This window comes from Taurulus bubalis (genome assembly GCF_910589615.1).
Source record: "Taurulus bubalis genome assembly, chromosome: 20".
Lineage (NCBI taxonomy): Eukaryota > Metazoa > Chordata > Actinopteri > Perciformes > Cottidae > Taurulus > Taurulus bubalis.
Genome location: NC_136608.1, coordinates 6,127,886 through 6,152,818, shown reverse-complemented (window position 1 = coordinate 6,152,818; position 24,933 = coordinate 6,127,886). Strand labels below are relative to the sequence as shown.

The 24,933-nt window shown below is 44.0% G+C and overlaps 1 protein-coding gene across 1 annotated transcript in view; it reads right to left on the bottom strand.

Annotated features, from left to right (window-relative positions):
* Positions 1 to 24,578, bottom strand: part of LOC306752457 (copine-8) — a gene marked incomplete at both ends in the record, with an annotated part of 69,488 nt that extends 44,910 nt beyond the window's left edge. The window contains 4 exons of the mRNA XM_079236218.1: positions 327 to 430; positions 1,440 to 1,486; positions 4,576 to 4,616; positions 24,481 to 24,578. Of these exons, the coding sequence (XP_079092344.1) occupies positions 327 to 430; positions 1,440 to 1,486; positions 4,576 to 4,616; positions 24,481 to 24,578 (290 nt within the window). The remainder of the gene's footprint in view (positions 1 to 326; positions 431 to 1,439; positions 1,487 to 4,575; positions 4,617 to 24,480) is intronic.
* Between the last annotated feature and the right edge of the window lie 355 nt (positions 24,579 to 24,933).

The following is a 24,933-nucleotide window of genomic DNA, read 5'->3' as shown; positions in this document are numbered from 1 at the left end:
AAACAGCCATATTTGTAGCACTAGATTAAATAATTATCCAATATTTTTCACATTTTTCAGGTGACATGTGGAGCCTCACTAAGGTTTAATGAAAGCCTATTTTAGAAACTAATAATATGAAAGAGATGTTTTCTAGTGACTTTTAACATTGAGCAAAATCCACAGATCATCTCTGGAACCTTCAATACCATTTGACCTTTACGATGTCTGGTAGCAGAACAAGAATTAATCTCAGCAAATATTAATACCACTATGACACACACACACACACACACACACACACACACACACACACACACACACACACAGGTGAAGGCGTTACTTACAAATCAAATCGCAGGTTCTGTCGCTCCTCAAAGAAGTAGTCCAAAATAAATTTCCGCACAAAGTCCGGGTTTAGCGTGTTGTCGATCACCTCTGTTCTCCCAAACTACACAGAAAGGAAGGTAAAGACACATAAGAATGCCTTTTGGATAAATTGTCGGGTAAACCATAACTCCTTCAACATATCCCTGCTTTTCTAACTGTTGCACCACAACAGAACGTCAGTTTGACGACCCAAATCGACACAATCTACGACGATGTCCATGTTGATATGAACCCGTTATCTGGACGGCTTCATATTTCTGCTGCTCACCGAACCGTAAAACTTTAATCTTACAGCTTTTTCTCCACTTTGTGGATTTTCAGAGACTCATGTGAATAATGGATCCCCGGCTGGTTTACCCCTCGGGTGGCACATCAGGGCCGAGGCTGGCTGCAGAAGATTATCGGCAGCTTCAGAGTAATGAATGCAGAGCAGATGCGGTATCAAGTCAATGGGGGTCAGCGAGATCCCCGGTTTGGCATTTAACTTAGAATGCTAATAATACATGCAGATGATAGGCTACTGAGAACTATGAATAACTGGGAACGATTGGGGGGTGCAAGATGTGCCCCCTCATTTAAATTCATGAGTATTTACTCATAAACAAGTTGTAGGTACTGGTTGTGTCTACAAGCACAAAGTGGGCTTACTTTCTCATTCTGAATCTGAAATCATATCATTAGTAGTTCATGTTAATATTCATGTTTTTTTTTTTAAAGCAATAATCCAAAACGAAAACTCCCAACAGCTTTTTGTCAACTGATACAGATGTTTCCGGGGCTGGACGACAAAAATGCATCATCACTGCAGCCTTCCATGTCCTCTTAGTATTACAAATATTAATGAGGAGCCTAGGAACAGAGGAATGACCCCCAGGGGGTTGAATGCAGCCTGACGGAGCTGCTAGCATAGCTGTAGCCTCTTGTTGTACCACAGCTAGCCAAATAATGACTGCTCGTGTGTAAAGACTGCAGAGAAGCAACATTGGAGTCTATTGTGTCTCCATTTGTACTGAAATGACGCATTTTGGATGAAGATCTGATGCCACATGCTGCGTCTCCATAGTTCTCACCTCTCTCCACTCCTTGTTGCCCATGCCTTGTGTGTAGAGAACACAAACTGTGAAGAACAGAGACACAGAACATTAAAGATCATTAACTGTGCATGATAAAAAATTAAAAAAATGCAAAACCTAACAACTAACTGACTGTTTGTGCAATAGGATTCCTCTTTATAACATATATATATACATTATATATATCTGACTGGCGACCAGGATAACTAAAGAGAAGGATAGAGGACCATTACTGTAATAAAACACCACAAGTAAATACATACAAAAACTAACTCAAATGTCATGGTATTTATTGCATCCATTAGAGTATGACTAACCAGCCATAAATGCATGAATTATAAATATTGAAAGTACATCAAAAGCACCTAATAGTGTTATTCATAAAGCCCAAACATATTTCCCGTCTTCAGATGGTGAAAGACATCAATACAGGACATTATGCAATTTCCCCGACGAGACAGTTCACTAAAAGGCAAATTACTGAGCTCGCTCATCATACACTTCACTCCTGGAGGCCCTTTGATGTTCTTTTCCGATAAGTGACAGAAAGATATATCAATAAGCACACACGCACAAGATCTTCCTTCGCATTTCAGGGCTCTGACGGAAACTATATTTTGTGGAACAGTTAGATTTAAACCAATAATGGAAAAGAAAACTTCTTCATGGTTTTGCGGCTTATGTCTCAAAGGGCTTTATGTCTCTATCCCACTTGTTCCAAACGTCTTGGTTTTCTTATTGGATCACTGCTCTTTCCATTTAAAGGTATTTCTTTTACCAGCCAGTGACAGATCCACAGTTTCTCTACATTCCCAGAGTCTCAGATATTCTCTTTTTCTCAATCCTTCCCCTCCTTGCTCTTTACTCCTGTCAGGCTGGTTCATATAAGGAGACTGAAGTCACCGTGCTCAGCATAATAACAAGTGCTACTCAGCGAAAGAGCCCGCCTCAATGTATGGGTAAAGTCTGAGCCTCCTCCTCCTCCTCATCATGTTAATCACTGTCATCCTCTTCATCGTGTTCATCACTGTCATCATCATCAACTTGAGTCTTTTTTCTCCCGTACTACTGTAAATGTGCTGACGTACTAACTTAAAGAACGTTTGAGCCACTCCTCCAGGCTCTCCAGCACCACCCTCCAAAAAGGCAACAGCCTGGAGCATTCCCACACAGCATGCAGGAAAGTGCCCACTTCCACGCCACATCTCCAACACCTATTATCTTGCGTCAAGCCCATTTTATATAGTTCAAGAGGTGTAAAATAATATCTATGTACAATTTTCTAATGAATAAATTTGCTTCGTGCATCCCTTGTAGCCCAGCCTACCTTTTATATAATTTCTAGCCACACATCTTTACCAATCTCGATATCGAGATCTTTCTGCCATACTAGTCTCAGGCCTTCGCACATTCCACCTTGAACATCTGTCATTTTTCGATATAATATTGAGCCAGAGTGTAGGGAAGCACTTAGGAACTCTTGGATCTTATTCTCTTCTTTCTCTTCTCTTTTCAGTCCAAACCCGGACCCCATGTTACTCCTCAACTGTAAATACTTCCAGAAATCCCCCTTCTCATCTAAATTAAATGTTTCTTTAAGGTCCTCAAATGCTTTAAATGAGCCGTCTCTGTAGAGATCTTTGATAACATGTATTCCTTTTGCCCGCCATGTATCCCATAGAAATACTTTTTTCCCTAAACAGATTAGAGGGTTATGTAGAGGAGTAGCTTTGTTTATATTGAGAGACAAATATCATCCTTATAATAATGCTGATGACATTATCTTATCTTTACGGCATGAATCTTACCCTCGATTTCTTGACATTTACAAAGCACTCGAGACACCACAAAACTCTCAGAGGAATATTCCTTATGCGGCCAAAAAAAGCAATATGCTGGAAACGAAGTATGTGTATTAAGTCTTAACCTACTTGTGTTGTTCTGTAGAAGCTATTTGATTAGTTCACTTACAGAGAAAGTGGAGTTTTCATATAGGTTGAGTCTCGAGTGTGTGGGCGTTCTCATATAAAGGTGCGATTGATTCGTGCTGTGCTCCGCTGCCATGAGTAATGTTGCTCTGCACTCGAGAACACAAACAGATCACAAACCCATACAATGAAGCTGACCGTTGCATTATCCCTGCTACTATTTTGGAGACAATAACGTCAAGAACGACCCTTTCACCTGTCGCCCGTCTTCATCATTGATTGGCCTCCCCCTGCTGTTCGGAGGGGGAGATTGACGTCATCACTAACTGTGTTAACGGGAAGACTTTTGGCCGAACCCGTGGTTGCTCCGAGCAGCTTCCTAAATGGTTGTCGTCAACGAGTTTGAGTTCAAAACAGATTGAAGTCAGATTGAAGGCTTTTACGAGAGCACATACGTGTTCTTCCATGTTTCGTGGAAGACTTTTCGTATCAGAGCAGACATGAACCGCACCCGTCCCGCCTTTTCAAGTGGATCCCGGGTACGGCCCACACTGTTCACACTCTTTGGGCTCTCGTGTGCTCTGATTCCGGGCCGGTGTTCCCGATGTGAAAGGCGAAGTCTCAAGCCAACACCTCTGGCATACAGCAGAGAGCTATTGATCTTCTCATCCGAGTCTTAGAAAGCAAGCGAATAAGCTTATTTCCCAAAAGGTCAAAGTACTCCTTTAAGTGACTGCCCTTCCACTAACAGCATTATTCTAATGATTGTATCTGCTGGGAGAGGAGAGGAGAGCTCCCAACGATTCTGTGGATCTATAGAGAGAAGCTTCTTTGTTGGCCTTGTGCATTAGTCAGACTCGCCTCCAGCCGATCTCACGCATTTAGTGAAAAAACAACACCTAACAAACATACGGAGTGACTCACAACTTCATATAGCAAAACAAAAGACCTTCTATCGCTTCTTTATTCATGTCTCAATCCCTTACACATTTTCTCTTTACTTTTTTTATACCTTTATACCATTTTTATACTATTCCCTTCCTTCTCTTCCTCCTTTTTGATCCGTACCTTCTATTTCTTTAATTTTGGGCAAGGGATAAAGAGCCAAGATCTTCTGCTGTCCCATCTAACGGCCATGTACTGATAGAAACACACACACTTGTTCACCATGGGTGAGAAGACAAAAGGAAGGTGGTGGGTCTTACTTGGGTCCGATTTGGAGAAGGTGTCCCTGTCCAGCAGTTGTCTGTGGAGACACAGAGGAGAAAGTAGTCAGAAACACAGATTCCTTGTGTGAAAAGGGAAAAAGTTAAAAAACAGGTTGTCCAAACATGGCAGTGAATGCATTTTAACACGCAGAGTATATATGTACTCCGTTGGCCGTGAGTCGGCACTATACCATCACGCTCTGTTTACAGTGATTCTGTGAAACTCTTATGCGAGGTGTGAGAATATACAAAAATATATCTGAATATCTTCTCTCTTAATTCCCACAGTGAGCAGAAAGGAGTTGGTGTTTTTCGGTTAAACCCAACACAAGAAGACAACCTGAGCTACATGTCCAGGCTCCACGTCCGGGTGTAGTCCGCCTCTTTATTTATGTGTATTCAGATTTTTATGGCCGCTCATTTCATGCTTGAAAACGCTCTGTCTAAAATCATACTCTCAGTGATGTATACTGCGCAGCCCTCTGTCATTGAGTTTCAGCAGAGACGGACTTCAATGAAACCGTGAGGAATTTATGCTCCCCAAAAAGAAGGAGGAGGGTTGTGGAAAACTAAAATGGCATAAAACCTTATCATTAATTCAGATTTGTGAATAATGAGATGAATGACGGTGATGGGGATAGCACCTAATGGTCCGGAAAGGAGAGGAGAGATTGGGATCACTAACTTGTCAATGAGGTTAAATCACTCGAGCGCATTAAGGCCCTCGATAAGAATTAAGATCTACTCTCCAATCTAGCCGCTCATCTATTTAAGGCGTTTCCTGGTTTGCGGAGGGGAAATGAAAATGTGGGTGATGCTTCCAGTCGTCCTTTGAATCCCGGGGATTGTGAAAGGCTGTCAGACGAAGCCCTGGAACCTGGAGAGTACCCAGGCTGCACGCTGGTGTTCAGGAACAGCCACTCCAGCTGTAGCCATCTTCTGTTCTCACTCTTTTCCTTGTGTGACCTCATCAACACCACCTACTGTGCGGCATTCTGCTATCCGCCCGGCCCCTCGTCAGGTCACTCACTCGTTACATCGGGTCACTCGCATTAAATGTACCGAGTCAAGGTACTTTGCACGCTGATCGGTCGACAAGACGAGACTTTTGGGGGATTTCAAGTCGTTGCTTGTTGCATTTGGCTCCGGTTACATGTTCCAGGTCACTAAGCCGTTTCCTCCCATCATCCAAAGATACACAGCGGGTGCACTGCGGACTGAAAATGACCTGGAGGTGTTTGTCTATTGTGTTGTGGTTCCTCAGCAACGGGGAAACACTGATGGAGCTTAGATGTACTTAAACGCATACTCCTTAGCCTGACGGATGCCTGAAGTTACCGCTTCAGTACCACTTGGTACTCAAATAATGAGTGATGGGACTGCTGACTGACTGGAAAACAAACACATTTGCAGCTATGATAAAGGCTTTGAGGAAGGGAGGGGATTTATCAACTACAGAACTACAGAACTACAGAACTTCAGTTGTGTAATTTAGTCACCTGCACAAATGAGTTTGACAAGAACAAATAAACAACTAGCTGTGTTGTTGTCAAACTACACAAAGTGTGTTGTTTTTCATAACAGCACAGGTCAGAGTATATAAGTGAATGATTACTATATTCTTGGAAACTCATGTGACTTTGCATTATCTTTCTCAAACATTACTTAATTGGTCCAACAGGTGGGTGATGCTGTTGCCTAGTAACAGTGGAATGAAGCGGAATTTAAAAGACGAGTGCAGAGTCCGCTCAAAACATTCCAGTCGATCGCATGAACGTTTTGTTGAGAAAATGTCTTATAAAAATGTCCCGTGGATCAGCGGTCCCAAACCACCGGGCCGCGGACCGGTGGTTGGGGACCGGTACCGGTCTGTGGGTTCTTTCGTACCGGGCCGCACAGAAAGAATGAAGGGAAAACATATTTGATTGATTATCAAGGTCCGAAAGATGTTTTATTTTGAAAAATGACCGGATACATCCATCTGTGTGTCTGTGCCTCTTGACACGTCATCCCATGTAGATCTTCAGTTTCTCTTCCTTCATCTGTTTTTGAATGCACTGCAGTGAGCGACGGATGGTGACAATTGGAGCAAATTTGACCAAATAAGTTATTTTTTATTTGTAAGCCACTTTTCTCCTAACCCCCTAACCCTTTACCAATCAACGGTTCAAAATTCATACTCACTTATTAACAATGACATAACATACACCAGAGACACGACAACCAGAAAATAACAGAACAAATTAGCTGATAATCATACTCAACTAATCAATTAGTCAACTAATTGTTTCAGCTCCTCGCCTGTTTGAGAAACATTTACTAAATACACCAGCGCCCAGCTGTTTGAGGATATGAAGCATTTCACAAATCAAACTGTACATTTGTGGAGAAACTTGAAAGACTAATGTCTTGAAACGGTGAATATGAAAACACTGGCTTTGTGGTCGGACCTGTAGGTATTATGTTTTACCTCGGCTTCTGCAAATGTTGAACCAACCCCTAATCTAGCGCTAAGAAAAGACAAACAATCTTTCCGGTCCATCTGTTATCAGATCAGAAGGGGTGGAAAGGTAGATGTTGTGAGCCTGACAAACCCCTGACGACTGCACGCGTCTATATATATGCCAGAAAACACAAACACACCTGTAATAAAGTGGCACCATGTGGCTGGCGGCTCACTTCCCACTCTGCAACCCCCCAACGGTTGAAGGTACAGTCTGGGACAGGAGTTAAAATACACTTCCTCCCTTTGAGAGGGAATTTTGAGGCTCCCCACTCTCTGACTGGCTGCTGCTCAAAGCACATCACACATGGTGGCACTCCAAATGGGCTCCTGGGCTCCCCCTGCACACAAGCTGTGTGTGTGTGTGTGTGTGTGTGTGTGTGTGTGTGTGTGTGTGTGTGTGTGTGTGAGTGTGTAAATGTGTGTTTTGTGTGTGTGTGAGTGTAAGACACATTTTCAGGATTTCCACTTCAGAGGATAATGTGAATGAGTCATGGCTCTCTCTCTCTCTCTCTCTCTCTCTCTCTCTCTCTCTCTCTTTTCCTCTCTCCCTCTTTTCATCCAGAGGCAGGCAGCGGAAAGCTAAAAGCTGCCATCCGAGTCACAGAGAGGTCTGCAGGAAGGAAAGAAAAAAAAAGGTACCACGCTAAAATAGTGTATTGGTATTTTTAGCAGAGTTTCCCAAACACGACATATTCTCAAATCAGCAATGTGTCATTTTGATTGCGTGCCTTCTTGGTCAAATAAAAAGACAGCACAACTCATCTCTTAATAGAAACAGATGAATATTTAAATCCACTAATCGGAAAGTGATGGTACTTATTCGTGTCAAAAAATATTGATTTCTTCAATAGATCTCCCCGAGGCTTTCTGCTTTGGCGTGGGTAGATGCAGCCACTTTCTCCCTCCATCATCCTTCCCCACAAAAAACACCACCTTTGGCATTTCTGCTGGCTCTCACTATTTCCGATGCACACATGACACAAGAAATGCTTCGCAAGTCTGAGTGAATCAATTTTCCCCTCTTGTCTTCATCGCTCTTCTAATCTCTGACCACATCTGACTGAAACCCACCACAAATAGCTCGATCAAACGCGTATGCAACATTAAGAGCCTCAGTCGGTGGATCATCCTTTCAAAGACTTCTAATCAATTACAGATTCAGGGAGCTTTACGCGATGGAAAAAGAAAGAAAAAAAGATGCAGACATGCAGTCTACAATGACTTGTTAAGATATATATGCACTTTATTTTTATTTTCCTGCCAACAGACACGTCACATAGCAGCATCCTTTTCCGGCTTTCACTTGTGCAGCTTTAAAGGCAATTAGCGAGAAAAGAACAGAGACCACGGATGACGCAAAGCTCAAAGCACCCCCGTACGACGATTACAGCGTTGGAGGCATAGATACCTGCATGGTACTGAGAACAGTACAGCAGTGGTGACATGAGTCTGTGGCGGGAAATGATCAGTTCTGTTACACACCTTTAAATCTAGACTAAATACATAGAATACATTTCTGGCAGACTAGATCCTGTTGCACGGTAGAAACTATATTATACTATATATATATATACACACAATCAAAAATGCGATCTGAATCCCCAACGAACAGCCCATGTGACAAAGCCATCAAACCAGATCATCTTCAAGGTTAATGCGTTGCGTCGCTCTGCAGTGAAAACCGTGCATCTCCACATTTTTGAGTATTCCTTCATGGGTTGATGAGAACGTTCTCTGACTTATTTATTATTTTTTATATCGACTTCTTAACATAAACAAGCCATCAGATTATCTCAAAATGCCACGGTGGAATTGTTTAGTTTAGTTTTTTTTAACCACGTTCACTATTCATGTCAAGTTTTAACCAACTTTTCTCTGACATTCTAAAGTACAACTCTCTTAAGTACACACATTAACGAGCAACAATACCATGCCAGCATCACTGACACACTCACGACCCGATATGACAGTTCTGATCTCAGATCTGATCAAAGCGCCCACGTCACTGTCAGACTTTGCCTTTTTCTCCTCCCTGTGGAGAACCTATACCAGTCAACTTCCCTGGCACCCGGGCCACGCCTCGGACGCATTTCCTCCGACAGCTGTCAGTCCTAGCGATAGGAAGTGAAATCTGTCACCAGATGGGCTGTAAACACACACACACGTACAAATTTGCTCTCTCGATCTCCCTCCGAAAGAGTTAAAATAATGGAAAAGAAATAGGGACAAACGACAGAGAGACGGTGAAGCAGCATCTTTAACTGTAATGACGACTCTGTAATTATGTCAAACGCCCGGGAGATGGAAGACACACCTTTGTGCGTTTGCTCACGGGGGAGAGCCACACCATGACAGCAAGAATGGGGACGGTAACCATGGCAACTACTGACAGCCAATTGGGGCCACTTGACTGACTTGACTGACAGTTGTGTGTGTGTGTGTGTGTATGTGTTGTGTGTGTGAGTGTGTTTTTACACCCGACGAGCAGGGATTCCATCAGTGCTGCGGTATTTGTGGCGCTCACCTTTTTACCCCCGTCCCCTCCTCCCGAGCTTCACCCTTCCTCTTCCTTCCCCTCCCCCACTTTCCTCCATCCCCAGGTCTATTTCCTCTTCCTTCTCTCTCGTTTACACTTCCCCCCCTTAATCATTCACCCCATTTTCCTCTCGTCCCCTCCTATTTTTGTTTGAATTAATACATTTCGTCCTGGCCAGAGATGTGTTACCTGTGTGTTACCTGACGACACAACAGCAAAACTCCCCCGGGTTCCCTCACAACCCTCTCCTGCACCACAAAAATAAATTGGGTTTTTAGCCCACTGGAGGTGTGTGGAGACGAGAGGAGAGGAGAGCGGTTTGGGTTTAAAGCTGAGTTACATTGTAAGAGAGGAAATAAAGATAAGGGAAGGAAATAAAACAGAATGAGTGAAGTGAAAATATTAAACTTTGCCTCGAACAGTCCAGGTGCTGAGGGGAAGAGTTGCACACTGAGGAAGAAGAAGAGCCGTACCCAACTGTATCGCAAAAGAGGAAGTTGTGTGTGTTTGTGCGAGATTGAAGATGATGAAGAAAAGTCGAGTGTGAAAGAGGAGAAGGGTTTAACAGCTACAGAACGTGGGGGTGGAGAGTACAGAGGCTGTGCTCACGCTGACTATCTTATAGGTCATACATTGAGCTAGATGTAGCGTTGTGGTAGACACAGCTGCTGCGAATATCATTCACCATTATTGTAAAGGAGAGCCTGCCAAGATCTCACCAAATGAGTGAAGACGTCATCGTCCTCATCTTTGCTGAAATAACTTTTCGCCTTTTGTGCAGAAATTACACTTTCCTTGTCATTATATATTTTTGATTCCCTCTGGTTGGTTGGTTTTTTTCTGGAATAAGGTTACAGCATAATGACGTTTGTGTTCTAAAAAGGAACAATTCAGACCATTTTCATTTGTTACCTTGAATTCTTGAGGTAAACATTGCGGTCAGCAGTAGAGAGCAAACAACTGGATGAACGAGACTTGGAGTATACTGAGTGTTTAAGGGATGTTTTGCTGTTGTTAAACGGGGCCCACATTTGTTTCAATTCAACAAGACTTTTCTCCAGTTTTGGATTATTTGTTCGGTGTGGATTCATGCGAGGATTATTCCTTTATTAGGTTCTCATTCAGACAATTATAATTAGTTTATTAGCTTTGAGTTAGTGGTGGAAAGTAACTACTGTAAGTACATCTAGTAAATTGTGAGGCCCCTCATGTATTTCCATTTGATGCAACTTGCAATTTTACTTACTCCACTACATTTATGCAACAGCCTTTTCAGATTATCATTAAATATTAAGCCGATGGATCCCAACCACTTTGGTTTGTGACCCCTTCAAAGTGTTTTGGTTGGGCCCTCTTTTCACCCTTCAGATGTCTGTCAGTTGTTAGCACATTTACTAAAGAGCTATTTGCCCTCCCAACCTCTAAAATGGCTTGATTTAAATAATTGAGGCCAGAAGCGGTCAAATTATCCAATACTACAAAAAATGAATACAAATTTGTCCAGCACTTTTGTCCAACAACCCCTCAGAGTGATCTTGTGACGGCTGCACTTCTACTTAAGCAAAGGATCCGAATATGCTTAGCGTGGATCGCACATCATTTCAGTGGGTATTTGAGCTCAGTTTCATAATCAATAAGACATAAAACATCGCTATCTGTGTGAATAAAGTGGTGTGACATGTTCTGTGGATGTTTGGCCCAAAATACACAAATCACATTGGATTGCCGAAGCATCAGCTGCCTTGATTTTTACCGAAATTACCTATTTATTGTCTTTTGAATGCATGCCAATACCATTAAAACTGATTTTTCCTTCATGTTGCAGGTTATGTCGCTTCAGAGGACGGCAGCTTCATCACCGTAACTGAACCCGTTATCCTGATCAGTGTCATCGACTGACATTCATTCTAATGGTTGGTTTTCATCCAGAGATGCAATCTGATAGTTTTATGACACACTATTATTTATTATTTCTGGTCAGCGGTTTGATACCTGGAACTCGCCGCGCTGTCTCTTCATCTCATTTCTTCTGCTTCACCTCGCGCTCCCTCAAACATCCTCCGTCTCTGCTTGAGCTGTTCTCCACTGCTTTGACATCATTACTCCTCTTTCTCACTGCAGTATTTTCAACTTGTCTACCCGTCTTCTGTTCTGTCCCCTTCTCTGGGGAAAGGGGTTTTCTCGGTGAGAGCCCGGAGCATTAACTCCTGTCTTCTGTTTGACTTCTTCTCGTTCTCTCTCTCCCTCTCTCTCGGTCTGTTTCTCTCCCAGTTTGACCGTGACCTGAATAGACTCTGTGGAGACTCCACCGTCTCACTGAACTAGATGCATTTGCACACATGTAGATCCACGCAGAGCCACCTGGTATGTCCAGTATTCCAGATTTAATAAACCATGGGCGCGGGTTATAGATAACGCTGGGTGGAAGACAGCGGGACTAGTTCTGCTGAAGTGACTAATCTGAAATTAGAGTCCATGTGCGACTGCAAAAGAAAGACGTGGAAAGACACGCCGAGAGAGATCATGATCGTCTCAAATTTTCCCACCGCCACCGGGGTTGCTACGGATGGGAGAGCTGCAGAGCCACGAGGAAAATAAATTAATATCTTAAAAGGATTAAAATCAATCAGAATGGAAACTAATCTGCGTAACCTGGTAGTCAGTGGCCTGTGGAATTAAAAAATATACAATGCATGTACATATAGAGAAATTAAATTCACGATGTACATTCTTTCTATTCCCAGTTAAAGGGACAATAGAGAAAACGCCTGATAGCGTACAACACCCTTGATGCAAAGTCACAGAGGTAAAAAGGTATTCAAGATGAAGTACTACACAAAGAATTTAAGGTTTGATTTAGGGCTGTGCGGTATACCGGTTTCAGATTTCCATACGGTATGTATTTTCCATATACCGTCATACCGATGGTTACACGTAACAACTGTTGTTGCGCTAAGTCGGACAACTAGACAGCGGCAAGAACAGCAGGCGGCAACATTTATTTTTTACAGTTTAATACCAGGAGCGCAGTGGAGCTTAGCTGTCAGGGTAACTTGGTTCACTTATGGTTCAAAATTACGCGGCCAAATTGAATCCTGGGAAGTTGGGCGGCGAACAGCTGTTTGTGTGGCGTGTCTTCCGGTCTGTCTCTTCCTGTTTTTTTTGTGGGCGAACTCTACCCAGAATGCAATTCGGCGCTGTAATTTTATAACAAGTGTGAACCATGACTGAGCCCAGTTACACTGACAGGTAACTAGCTCCACTGCGCTCCCAGTATTAAACTGTAAAAAGTCAATGTTGCTGCCTGCTCTTGCTGCCTGCTTTAGTTGCGGCTATGGACGGCTCGCTGACAGTACTGCTGTCTAGTTGACTGGTGCTGTTAATGGAATCAATGTGTTTACTTGTTTAAAAAAATATATACCGTGAAACCGCCAGAATCTTACAAAATACCGCGATATGAATTTTTGCCCATACCGCACAGCCCTAGTTTGATTATGCATTTGAGATGCAACAAGGTGACATATCTGCCACAAAACATGCAATTGCATCACAGTGGACTATTCAAATGTTTTCTTCCCTGTTCTTGTAAAACTACTTTATTACATGAAGTACCCAATCATGCTGGCTTGGGCCTTTGAAGTAGCACGATTCATAAAACATCTTTATCACTTTATAGATGCAGGTCCAGTGCAGGTGGAACACAAGCAAACACAAGCTCATTACACCAGAGACTTCTGTTCCCCTCGCTTCCTTTTGTTGAACTGTCGACGACCTCTTGGCTATTCAGGTGACAATGATCTGTATTTGTGACCTTCATTTCTCCTTGGGGGGTTCCTCGGAAGGTTTGTGGGAAAACACGCAGACTAGAGTGATTTCAAAATAAGAAACATGACTCATTCCTCAGGAGACAAAGAGGAGTCAACTCTGAGAAACTGTTTTTTTTCCCGCTGAGGTATACAGACCTGCCGAGCCACAAATCCACAGCGAGCAGAAAGCGGCTAAAAGCTGCAGACCGAAGTGTTGATGCTGACGGGGCCCGACAGGACAAGAAACCCTTTCACGTCACTGGGAGTCCTCTCTTTAAATGTTAATACCAATGCCGGTAAACGGAGCTTTAAGGACTCGTTACGGGGGTCTAACACACCTCATGTATTATGCAACGAACGTAACGGACAAATCATACACTAGAATTAGAAAAAAGGGAAAGGATTTCCTCTTATCACGAAAACGTCTGTAAAAAAAATCTAATAATCCTCGGATGATATCTTGAAAGGCCTTGAAGTCGATGCTTTTAATGTCACACTTTAAACGTCTTGACTTCAACTCAAGTGTTTTCCAGTTGGGATGTTAAACGCTCTGTTTTTTATCAAAGACACTGGTGTGCGTTTACATCTCAAAGGTTCTATTCTCTTAGCCTTTCATGCACTTCTCTGCATCACATGCACCACCGCAGGACTCTGAACTCAGCGCGCGCCTTTGTGTGTGTGTGTGTGTGTGTGTGTGTGTGTGTGTGTGTGTGTGTGTGTGTCTCAACGTGCTTAGCAACAGGCCTGGAATATTCTTAGAAACATGTGGAGCGAGAGGAGACAACTGGGCATGCTCAGATGTTCTCAACAGGTCGCTGAGCACAATGCTACAGGTACCTGCGTGTCTCTCCTTGTTCTCCTCTGTGTTCTTTCTCTCACCTCTTTCATCCATCACTTCTTTCCCTCTGCTTTTTTTTTTTTTACTGATCTATCCAATTTGCTACTGATGACCATTTGTTACAGAGCATGAAGAAAAGCACATGCTGGCCCAACCCCCACTCCCAAAAAAATCTCTCTCACACACACACACACACGCACACACACACACACACACACACACACGCACACGCACACGCACACACACACACACACTGAAGGGGAGCATCAGCAGCTTGTATTATCTCTCTGCTTCTCTAAACGGGCTGCCCTAATTCTTCTTGACAAGGGCTGGGAGAGCCAAGAGAACATCTCAGCGCACACACACACACACGCTGAAATATGCCGCCTTACTATCAATTTTACACACAGACATGTGCAACACAATACACACACGTCATGGACAACACAGCCACACATCTGTGCGAGTGGCATTCTACCTTAATTGCCTTTGTCAGCGCTTTCACTGCGGTTTAGTCCACCTCGCCTGTCGTTTCCTCCATCAACACGTCACTGCCTTCGTACACTTGTAACCACTCAATGCGGACAAATGTCAAATGTCTCGGCTGCTTCACATACAGAACGAGACGGGCTGAGGGTGATATACAGTCATGCAGTATACGTGTGTATACGACAATGTCAGTGTTGCAATAAATGGGACATGCTCAGATGGTATTTGTCAAGGAGCCAAACTGTGCGTTCAGTGGATGTGCATGTGTGTAACTATCTTTGTGCCTGTGTGTGTGTGTGTGGTTTGTGATTGTGTCTGCACATGTCTTGTCTGTATGAATAATTGTGCTACAGGATGACGGACAGTGTGAGTGTGTAGGCGCGTGTTTGTGTTGATGAGGCTACCATAGGCGACAACGAGGGAAGAGGGAGGGAGGGCGATGGAGGTGTTTCTCTCTCCGACTCCCCCTCGTACAGTATCAACCTCCATGTCTCCCTTCTCCTCCGTTGCGCGTGCGCTGTGGGGTTTTCAACTGGGGTGTATGCTTTCGCTTGTGAGAGGAGCACACAGGCATAGTTGGATGTGCAAGGCCGAGGCCGGGGGCTTCTACATGAGAGAGAGAGAGAAAGAGAGAGAGACAGGGGAGACGAGACGAGAGAGACAGGGAGGCAGCGTCCCTGGAGGAATTCAAACAGCCTCTGTGCTATGTGACCGGGATGGAGATGACTTCATTAGGCCAGCCGGTTTCACCCTCTCCCCTCTGTATCCCTCCCTCTCTGGCTGTGAACAGGGCTGTGAGTAATCTCACTTGTCGAATAGTTTAAATCTGTGCCACACTGACAGTCCGAGAGCTCCCGAAAACGGCTGAGGAGGAAGGAATCCCTGATCCGATATAAAAACCAGAAATGTCAGAAAAATCTAATTGGGCTGGCAGAGATGTTTTGATTTGTTTTATTGTGGTTTCATCATAGTGGAAATAAAATGTCAGAGCATCAAATGTGATCGTATTTTTCTGCGTGTGTGCCGCCTGTGTGGAAAATGTCACCGGCTGACTGACGGGTGACACAGCAGCACAAATACCTGTGTGTGCCTGTGTGTGTGTGTGTGTGTGTGTATATGCAGTGCTGAATCCCTCTGGCTTTCTGCTGTACACCGTTATAGTTATTGACGAATTATTTCGCAATTAGGACTCAAGCACGTTCTTTGATGGCCCATAGAGCAGAGCTTTTACCGCCTGTTTGACCCGGAGGTCCAGAGGTGCAGTGCTCAGTTATACCCCAGGAACGTATTTTCAAAAATGCCAGTGAAAGATCGCCTGCTCTACACAAAATGATCTCTTGCGCTTCAAATTCAAATCAACTCAAAAAACAGGATTTCAGGATCGTCAGTGCGAGGGACTGGAAAATGTTATGGTAAGTCTCTTATTTGCACCCATCCGTATTTGACTACGGTTAGCTTGCCTTTGAGGGAGGAGTATTTATGTGTGTGTCCTTGAGTCCATGTTTTATCACCTGTGTTTTAAAATAACACCACAGCTGTCTCACCTTGAGAGTAAGGTCAGCGTGTACACCTATTACCCTCCATGCATTGTTTCTGCATGTAGTAGGAGAGTGGCACCCACCTGCTGTGTGTATGTGTGTGTGTCTGTGTGTGTCTCTGTGTGTGTGTGTGTGTGTGTGTGTGTGTGTGTGTGGTCCTTGACCTTTGTCAGTGACTCCCTCTCCGTCAGATCTTTATCAATCCATTTACTCACTGCAGCTGTACAGCCTGATGTGTGGAGCGGAGTCAGTGCGCCATTTTGAGGAGCGTTCCCACAAAGTGTGCGGTTAGAGTACAATTTAACACACACACACACATGCACACACGTTGTGACAAAGTGCACATAGGGTCTGGTGACTTGTGGAGAATAACACAAGGAAGGAGATCGATAGTAATTCCCTCCGAGTGCACAAATCTTAACTGAGCTGACCAGAAGGAAAACCTGATTACAGAACACATGCAGAAACTCTCATAGATGCACGTAAACACACTCCGATATCGGCCAAAAACACCTCGCCTCACACAGAAGCCGAGGTTAAGTAAGACAGTCAGGAAAGACAATGGCGTCAATTTGTGGCAGCTCAGAAAGGGCTTCTTCAATATAGCTTTGTCTCGCTGATTGCCAGCTCTGCTGTGCTCTCATCCAAAAAAATCATTTGCGCTCCCCGCTGCTCAGAAGCACATGTAAACACACGGGGGGAAAAGGAGGAAAAAAAGTTACCGTCCGTCGTGTCACCGCGCACACTCGCACACATCATCCTTTTGTGCTTTCGGCTGGCATTGAACCGGCGCTCAGCGGGCGACCCCGTCTTCCCCTTCAAAGTGATGGTTGTCAGCGGCGTCTTCAATAAGACAACCATTATGAGAGCTCTATGGGGCCAGAAAGGTCAACACAATCACTTCCCATCGACGGAGTGGGAGTGAGCGGCCTGAAAATAGATAGCCGGTCGCACATGACTCGTGATGTTAAGGAGCGGGGTTGCAGGGGTAAGTGGTTCAGCCCCCTTCCAACACCCGGGGGGAAACGTAAAAGCTCTGTGGGAAAAGATTTTCTGTAGTTGCTGGCGAGTTTAAAGTGGGAATCCATAAAATCAATAGCGTGAAGTCCACGGGGGTCACTGGATACAATTTAGAGCATGTGGCCCTCGGGTAAGAGTCTAAGACACACATCTTTACATTATTTCTTTGAAAACACTAAATACTTCGCCGCCAGCAGTGGCTCACGAAGCTCACTGATAAATGAAACACCGCAGAGCAAGTGAACTTAAAATCTGAACATCTATAATCCTTTCTGAGGGATCATTTTTCAACATGACGAAGAACGCATTCATAATTACAGCAATGGCCTGGAGTCCAAATAAACTCTGAAATGCCAAGCTTTTCTTTGAATCGTGGCTAACTCAGCCGTTTCTTGGCTGTGGCCCAAAAATCTGCCCATGGTTCGATTCCACCAAATCGCTCTTGGCATATATCGCAGTGTTCATTTCGCTAACGAAAACTATGACTGGATATATTTGTCAAACACCTTCTCGCTGAAGTATTATAGGCTGTGGTTTTTTAGGCTGCACGTATTGAGACTATACACAATGAGCAATCAGGGGGACCGCATCAACGGTTTTCATTGACTGAAACTCTACTAAAATAGGTAGGCTTTTATTTGACAAAGATAAGACTAAAATGTCCAGACTTTTAGGCAACTCAACTACTTAAAAAGACATGATGAGGTTGACTAAATATGACAAAAACTAACAGGAACATTTGACAGAAAAAGGAAACGCTAGCACAATGGAGGGCGTCTACCTTTTAATTAGGATGTGGTTATTTATGTGTTCTCTCCAACGTCCTTCAACAAATGATATATGAATTTATGAAGAGCTAAAAATGCAACGGAGTCAATGGGAAAATCCATTTGTTTTTCTTTATTTGCGGAAATACTTTGGGACTGGAAGATACTGTAAATCTTCTCATAAGATTGCCTGCACTACATTGAAACTAAATCAAGATTTGAATGGTGTTTGGTTACTCTTCACAAAGCGAATACCTTAACAGCAGCATCACCTCACGCAACTTCAATCAATTCCCAAGTGTAATCAATTCATCAAAATATTACCAATCATACGCCTGATTACTTCTCGGCTTTTTCCTGGTGCATCTGCGATGGGAAGAAGTGGCACTTATATCGTAGACAGCGCTTCCCTTTACAGCTCCGGGTGGATTGTAACATCTCAGTGCTCAGGGTGGTGTGATATTACTTTCGATGTCAGTACTGCAATGATACATTTTATATAACTTATACAGTTTAACATCAGACGTACATTCAGAATCCTAGATGGAGTTGAAGTACCCCAGGATCTCGTTCATGAGTGAGGGTAAAATGAAGCGTGAGACGGACAGGCGGGTTGGCGTCAACTGGTAAGAGGCCTCGGGGTAGACCCAGAACACACTGGAGAGATTACGTATAGATCGTCTGGCCCGGGAACGCCGCAGGGTTCCCCTGGAGGAGCTGGAAAGTGTTGCTGAGAGAGGGGCGTCTGGAACAACCTACTAAGCCTGCTCCCCCTGCGACTCGGCCCGGGGAAAGCAGAAGCTAAATGGATAGAAGGATCAATTCGGGAATACTTTAATCCGAAACTATTGGCATTATGTCAGTCTTAGAAATCCATGGTGGACCACAACCTGCATTGAGCGCTGGCTGAGGCAAAGCTGTTGGTGTTGCTAATATGCCACCATATTGGTTTCCACAGACACTACAACTGTGCTCTGAGAGAGAAACACATTGCTTTGGCAAACAAGGTTGAAATGGGAAATACTCTAGACCACAGAAATACAAACTCACACAGAGATACACACCTTTCTCCTGTACAAAGACTTCGCTGGTTGTGAAGCAACACAACTGACTGACAGGGAAACTACTCTCACCTCATTTTCTTCAAATATTTTTCCAACAGTCTGTCAAACTTTTAGCTTAATATTGATTGCAGCGTGCTGCTGCTTCTTTGTCCCAATACGTAGTTAATTGCATTCACCTGGCTGGCATCACAGGTGTAAAACATCCCCTGATTAAGACAGCTGGGTTTTCAAACCTGATTATTTTCATCTCCAATGACATGAATTATTCATCGAATTAATATGGATTTTGGAGAACTCCTGGTAGTAGGAGGAACGAAAGGTCACGCGTCTTCCTCCAGATTCAAACCATCAGTATGTGCAAACACACACTGGCAAATGGGCCGGCTCAAACTAAGACAAAAGGGCAGGTTTTCCACGAGGAGGAAGAACAGCGGTATCTTGAACGCCATGACGAAGCATATGATTTCCTCGTGCTCCGCGTGGGAAGCCTGCATTCCCTCTGCAGTAATCCAGCCTCTGTGAGGAGTTTAGATTAGTTCCAATGTTGTGCCATGCCAGGAGATTGTTCTCAACGACTCTCATGTAATCGGTATTTTAACTCGTATTTTGCATGACAAGAAATACCTGAAGCCGGAGGACTACTATGGTTTGAAGCCGACAGGATGACACATTTTTTGAGTGAACCCATTAGGATCACAGCAGTCGCGTGTCCCAGCCTTCAGGCCTGCACAAATATGACCTCGTTTTCAAAATTGGCCTCTTTTCATATTTCTTAACCAGGCTTTACTGAAATCAGTCAGGAACCATTCATTTAGAAACGGACAAAGCATTTCAGTTATATGATGATTAAGATGTTTTAAGACCAATCATTTTTTTACTTTTTAAAAACCTACACTGCCTAATATGGGAAAATGATAGCTTGACTTTCACTCAGATGGTCGTACTCAAGAACCGTGTGTTCATATTTATAAGAACACACATGCATACTTTTTTTTTAATCACCTCTCTCTTAGGTTTTCCTTCAAGCCTCAATCATTATGTTATGGCAACAATGGATTCAGGAAATAAATGGGTTGTATTTTTTCATTATTTCCATCGCTCCACAGCAGAGAGAAGGTAGACAGAAGAGAAGGAGAGTTATTACTGTCAACAATTCCAATGTTTGCTGACAGTGCTGGGATGCCTGGCAAGACATGGAGGGGGATGGGGGGGGAGAGAGAGAGAGAGAGAGAGAGAGCGAGAGAGAGAGAGAGAGAGAGACAAGATGTGTCAAGCAGTCTGAAAGATATTGTTGGGAAAAACTGTTTTGATCTTACTCAAAAACCAGTCCCCTTTTCTTTTTTTTTATCTCTCTCAGGGTCATTCGTCAAGCTTGTTATTGTTATTCTCGCTCTTCTATCACGCTGGTGGGAGAAAGAGACGAGTTAACGACTAAACAAACAACCTAAAATGAAGCGTTCCACCACTAACATAACACACATCTTTTTGATCCACGGTTGGAGATTAGCAACAGCCAGATTGAAGTAAAGATTTTGTCATCTGCATCACCGTGGGGCAATTTTGCTCCGAATGCAAAATATGTCTGCTGACATTCTCTTTCTCTCTGGCTTCAGACTGAGAACAACACTGCGCTACCCAGAAGTGTTAGCAACGGAAAGTTGGTGTCCGTTTTCTTATCTCTGGGTATTGTTTGCAACGTTTCAATACTGGTGTTGATACTGGAGTTTCAGTGTGATATGAAAAACTACAACATTACTTTGACGGGCGGGGGGCACCTCCAGCTCACCTTGGCAGCGTCCTGCTGAATGCCCCCACCTGTCTGTCTGTTCTCCAAACCGCACCATAACACAGGCAAAAAAAAAGAGAAGCATCTCATGCAAGCTATAGTCACATTTTAGCCGGTGCCAAAACAGCACTGCGGTTTGATACCCAGCCTGCCCTTCTCTTACAGATAAAAGGAAAACACACTCAAGCATACGCACACATTCAATTACAGCACCTGTACACATCTACCCAAGAAATAATAACAGGAAGGTTTCCTCCCCAGTGGGCTGACTCAATCAATACACATATGAATTATTTTGCAGTAGTAATTTGAACAAACCTTATTAAAATTCCAAGACATATTCTGCAAGAAAAAGCATGAAATATGAGTGGTACCAACCAGTATGCTGGCCCGATCAATGACATAATGGAATATTTGGACTTGAGGCCACTCACAGCAGAGTCCCCTGGTAAGTGCATCGGGGAGTAATTTATTCTTCTGTGACTGTTCGAGTGAGGAATAGTTTGTGCGTGCGCCCCCTTCATATGTGGACCCCACGGCATGTGTGAACATACTTTTACGCATGTGTGCCTTTGTGCCGGGCAGCGGGCAGGAGTCGGTAGCGCATCGATCCCTGCTGATTCCTCGGGCTCTCCCATCGATCAACAAAATGTCTCCAGCTCAGCGTCTGAGCCACGCTCTAACTTCATATCCCCATAGCATCAGAGCATTATCTGAATTAGTTGGAGATGCAGGCTATGGGCCGGGGACCTGTCAATATTTCTGCAAGGGTTAAGTCACCACCGGCTACACAGCAATTACACGAGGAGAGCATCTTCTCCAAGGCTCTCTCAGCCTCCATTTTTCTTTTCGCGCTTTCTTCTCCCTCTTTCCCCCATTGGAAAAACTCATTCAGTGTCTTAAAGAGGCGTAATAAGCATGAATAACAAATTAAAAGTGAAAGCAAAAAGATGATTATGTCACTAATTGCCTGTTTTAGTTTTTCCAGGAACAGGTGTCAACATCTTAAAAATGGAATGCACACACACAAGAGTTTCCAGAATGCTGCTTTGCATTGGAAACAAGCCAAACCAGCTCATCCTCACTGCAGATTGTCACACACATTTCCACTGAATGAAAACTTGCCATCCCTTATGAATGACAGTGACTACCACTGCAGCTACATCGCACAAATTATAATGCAAATTCTCTGATTATTCATCCATATTGCTTTCAATTCAGCCATTGTCTCCTCTGTGAGATTTCTCACTTTAACCCCCCCCCCCCCCCCCCCCCCCCACACACACACACACACACACACACAGAGGGAAACTTTAAAAAGTAGTCACCATGGGGATATTGTACACTGCCATTTGTATCCACTGGAAACATGCACAAACACACAATGTATATGTTATATGCCCACACAAACACTCACCTGGCCGTTACCATGACATTCCCGCTCTACCTCGGGTTGGAGGTGGGAGGATGGCCACCAAGACACCCCCCACCCAGTCCCCTCACACACACCCCCACACACCCCTGGGGGCTGGGTGACTCAGGCATTAGCTCTGCCCAACATGTTCATTTGTTCTGCTGGAAGATGACATTGTCTCTCTGTTACTAAGGAGATGCTGCTAAAAGCTAATCTGAGAGAAGCTGTTTCTGTCCTCTCCTCTTAGACTCGTAAGTGTAACCTCACGTGCAGTTTGAGCTTTGAATAGTGCCAGCACCAAGGTAATCGCTGTCATTTACAGAGCCAAAAGATACTGTATCATGAACTAAAACCAAAATCACAACACTGAGATTTGATGTATGGCCTTAATTGTAAAGCAATGTAATTATACCAATTAATGGAAATCGATAGATAGATGGATCCATGTAACATGTTTCAAGTCAATTCCAATTAATGATATTCCAGAAATGAACATTTGCTGTGTGCACCCAGGTAACTCACTTGGTCGGACAGATACCCCATGTCCCAAGGCTGAGTCCTTAATTTAGCAACCAGGGTTAGAATCCTACCTGCAGCTCTTTGCTTCATGTCATCTCCTTTCTCTCGCCCTTTTCTAAATCTGTCCTCCCTCTCTCATAAAGGCAAAATGGCCTTTGTGTTAATGGAACACAATGCCAAAGTGTCTCAACTCTTCAAATATCATGACAAGCCGACCAGGAGCGTCTGAGACACCGTGTTTGATTGAAAAAACTAAGACAACAAAAGACAGCAGCAACAACCAAAACCACAACAATACACTGTGGAGCGTCACAACAGCGTCAACATGGAAAGGCGTCTGTATTTAATGGATTGCATTGGAGTGGCCGTTCCAATCCAAGGAACACATTTCCCTTCAGATTCAGGAAAAGTTTTTACGAGAATATTTCTGTTCCAACATTTGCATAACTGCAGGGGAGGCATGTTTACATATCTTCAGATATACAGGCGCAATGCTCACTGTCCTGTCAGGTCATTCATCAATACAGAGGAACTCCCATACACAGCAACCTATTTTGCACAGCTCCGGGGGTGTGACTCTATAAAGCACACTTGTCAACTGATCTTTTCTCTCTTCATCACACACATTAAAATGTGTATTAAACAACCTTTTTCTATTGTAAGATGACAAGATGTAACAAAAACAAAACACCACAGTAGATGTGACCTCTTTCATTCGATGGAGGTGACTCATTTAATTGGATTCCCTTACTGGGGGGTGGCTCCTTCTCCAAAAATGAAAGCACACAGCCTGTAAGCCTACGCTGTGGGCATAAATAACCCCCGCTCTGCATTTCTCACCCTGCTTGTATTCAGAGAGGACACACACACACACACACACACACACACACACACACACACACCCAAAACTCCCCTGAATGGCAGAGTAAGCCCTCTCTCAAAGAGGGTTAAGTACACACGAGCCCACAACTGCGTAAAAATGCTTTGTACACCGTTTGTGCGCTTCAACTATGCGCCAAAAAAAACCTGACAGGTCACCGACCAGCGACGAGGAGACCGCTCAGCTTGAACACAGTAATAACGCATTAGCACCCCTTTTGTGCACTTTACACACATCCCTTTTGTTATGTTTTATTATTAAATCAGTTTTACCTCATCCTTTGCGCCACTACATTATCTCAAAGCGTGACAGCCATACTGTCAACAGCGCACGCGGCGCCGTAACGTCGAGCTAAACGCGTCGCCGGAGACCTCAAAGTGAGTTTAAGCAGACTCTGACTAGGTTTACACGCTCCGTATTCACGTATGACAAGCAGCCCTCTCCACGACAGCCCGGCGCCATGTGCCAGCGTCACCAACAGTTTTTTCACAGCGTTGAAGTGGACTGAAGTGGCACTTTTCTAATTAAGCTAGCGCTGCTGCGAGTCGGTGAAAAGTAAGGAAATACTGCGACAATGTTACGCGGGAAAAGTGTAATTTCTTCCACGCTGTGCAGTCGACTGAAACGGAAACTACGCGTAAACTTGGACGGAGTTGAAGTGCAGGTGACTTCCAGCTCGGTGTTTTTCCACAAAACAGAGTAGACAGCCCAGCAGGTTAACAGAGAGACATTCCCCTACCTGCAGGACACTGTGATTTCAACTTTGGTCGCAGGAATAGACGCGTTGAGCGGGTCGAAGTCGCCTATCGACGCCATGTTCGGGAAACTGTTGTTCATCCTGTCAAAAATAAAAAATAAAAAAAAGGTTTTTCCTTTTCCTTTTCCTTATCCCGCAAATGTTGTTTTTTTCCTTTCCTTTTTGTGGTCCAGCCCCCTTTTTGACGAGCGGCGAAGGAGGATAACGAGCAACTGTGTGCGCGCCGCCTCGGCGAGAAGTGGAGCAAAGGTGCCAGCGAGAGAGAGAGAAAGAGAGAGAGAGATAGGCTGGGAGATGTGATGTCACATTCCTCCTTCTCTCTTTCTCCTCCTATGTGTGTGAGTGAGTGTTTCTCTCTTCTCCTTCTCCCCTCTCTCTGCCATCTCCTTCCCCTCTCTCTGTCCTTCTCGCGCACTCTTTTCAGTTCAGCTCAGC